Source organism: Pteropus alecto, unplaced genomic scaffold (assembly GCF_000325575.1).
Source record: "Pteropus alecto unplaced genomic scaffold, ASM32557v1 scaffold13, whole genome shotgun sequence".
NCBI lineage: Eukaryota > Metazoa > Chordata > Mammalia > Chiroptera > Pteropodidae > Pteropus > Pteropus alecto.
The window spans coordinates 1,160,228-1,161,379 of record NW_006434373.1 but is presented as its reverse complement, the minus strand read 5'-3'; the positions used below and the strand labels follow the sequence as shown (position 1 = coordinate 1,161,379).

At 55.3% G+C, this 1,152-nt stretch overlaps 1 protein-coding gene across 3 annotated transcripts in view; it reads left to right on the top strand.

Moving 5' to 3' along the window:
- The window catches only part of ATP11A (ATPase phospholipid transporting 11A), a 142,565-nt gene continuing 141,413 nt past the window's right edge, over nucleotides 1–1,152 (top strand). For all 3 annotated transcript variants that reach the window (XM_006909355.3, XM_006909356.3, XM_025045006.1), the window contains exon 1: nucleotides 1–90. In XM_006909355.3, coding sequence (XP_006909417.1) covers nucleotides 52–90 — 39 coding nt within the window. In that variant the 5' untranslated portion in view covers nucleotides 1–51. The remainder of the gene's footprint in view (nucleotides 91–1,152) is intronic.

Genomic DNA, 1,152 nt, shown 5'->3' with positions numbered 1-1,152 from the left:
CTGAGCCGGGCGCGGAGGCGCTGAGCGCTGGCGGGCGCGGCCGGAGGAGCCATGGACTGCAGCCTCGTGCGGACCCTCGTGCAGAGATACGTGAGTGCTGCCCGCTGGGGGACTGGGGACCGGGAGGGGACGGGCCCTAGGGACCAGACACTGCCGCCCCCGATTCTACTGCTACGGCCAGCACGGGGTCCCTGAGGGCTTGTGCGGCCTCGTGACGCTGGCTGCCTGCCGGGGGACGAGCAGGACTCAGGAGGACCTGCAGAGTTTGCAACCCTGGGTTTCCAACGGATCTGGCGCTCCCACACCCGGCCCCGGCCCGGGCGACCACCTGCTCCGGGTCCAGAGCCGCTTGCCTGCCTGGAGTCCCGGCTGTGATGGAGCTGTCCTGGCAGAGACCTTCCTTAGGTTACACGCAGGGCCCACGTCTGGCAAGGGTGGTCAGGTTTGGCCTCCTGTCACTTCTGCACGAGGATTAGGAGATGGGGAGTGTTAACACTTCTATAGAAAAAGGCGGTGTTTTTGCTTGTTTGTCACACCACTGGGGGATTTAGAAGTGAAGTTTAGAATTCTTTTTTCCTGAAAGTAACCAATCGTATCAGAGGCCCGGGGTGTTCTGAAGTTCCTCTGGAATCTACCTTCATTGGTGACCTGGTCTTGGAGGGAAAAGTTGGTTTTGTTTTACGTCAGACCGAGGGGAAACTGTGTGGTAGTAATCGCTGGCACTGGGCATAAAGGGCGGGGGGTGGGGTAACAGAAGAAAAAAAAAACTGTCCGGAGGCTGCTGTTTCCCTGCCACTGCCTTTAACAAAGGTTCATTGTTCCTTAGCGGCTGACGGCCCCAGCCGGCCGTTAGTCACAGGTTTGAGAAGTCCAGGGTACTGAGGTTTGAGACTCGAAGAGGGCGTTATTAAGCGAATTAGCTTTTTTTCTGGTATAGGAATTACCTTAGGCAGTCTTTCATATTTATGAGCTTTCTTTGAGAAGGAGACCTTGGCAGAAGATGAAAGTTTTTCTTTTATCCAATGGGAACGCTAAACCGAGGCTTTTTCTCCTGAGTCTATTCACTAACCAGAAGACTCAGGAAAGAGTCCAGGTAACCTGTGTGCACCTTCTGTAGTTGCTCCTTAGGGAGGTCAGTCTTAGTTACCTTTA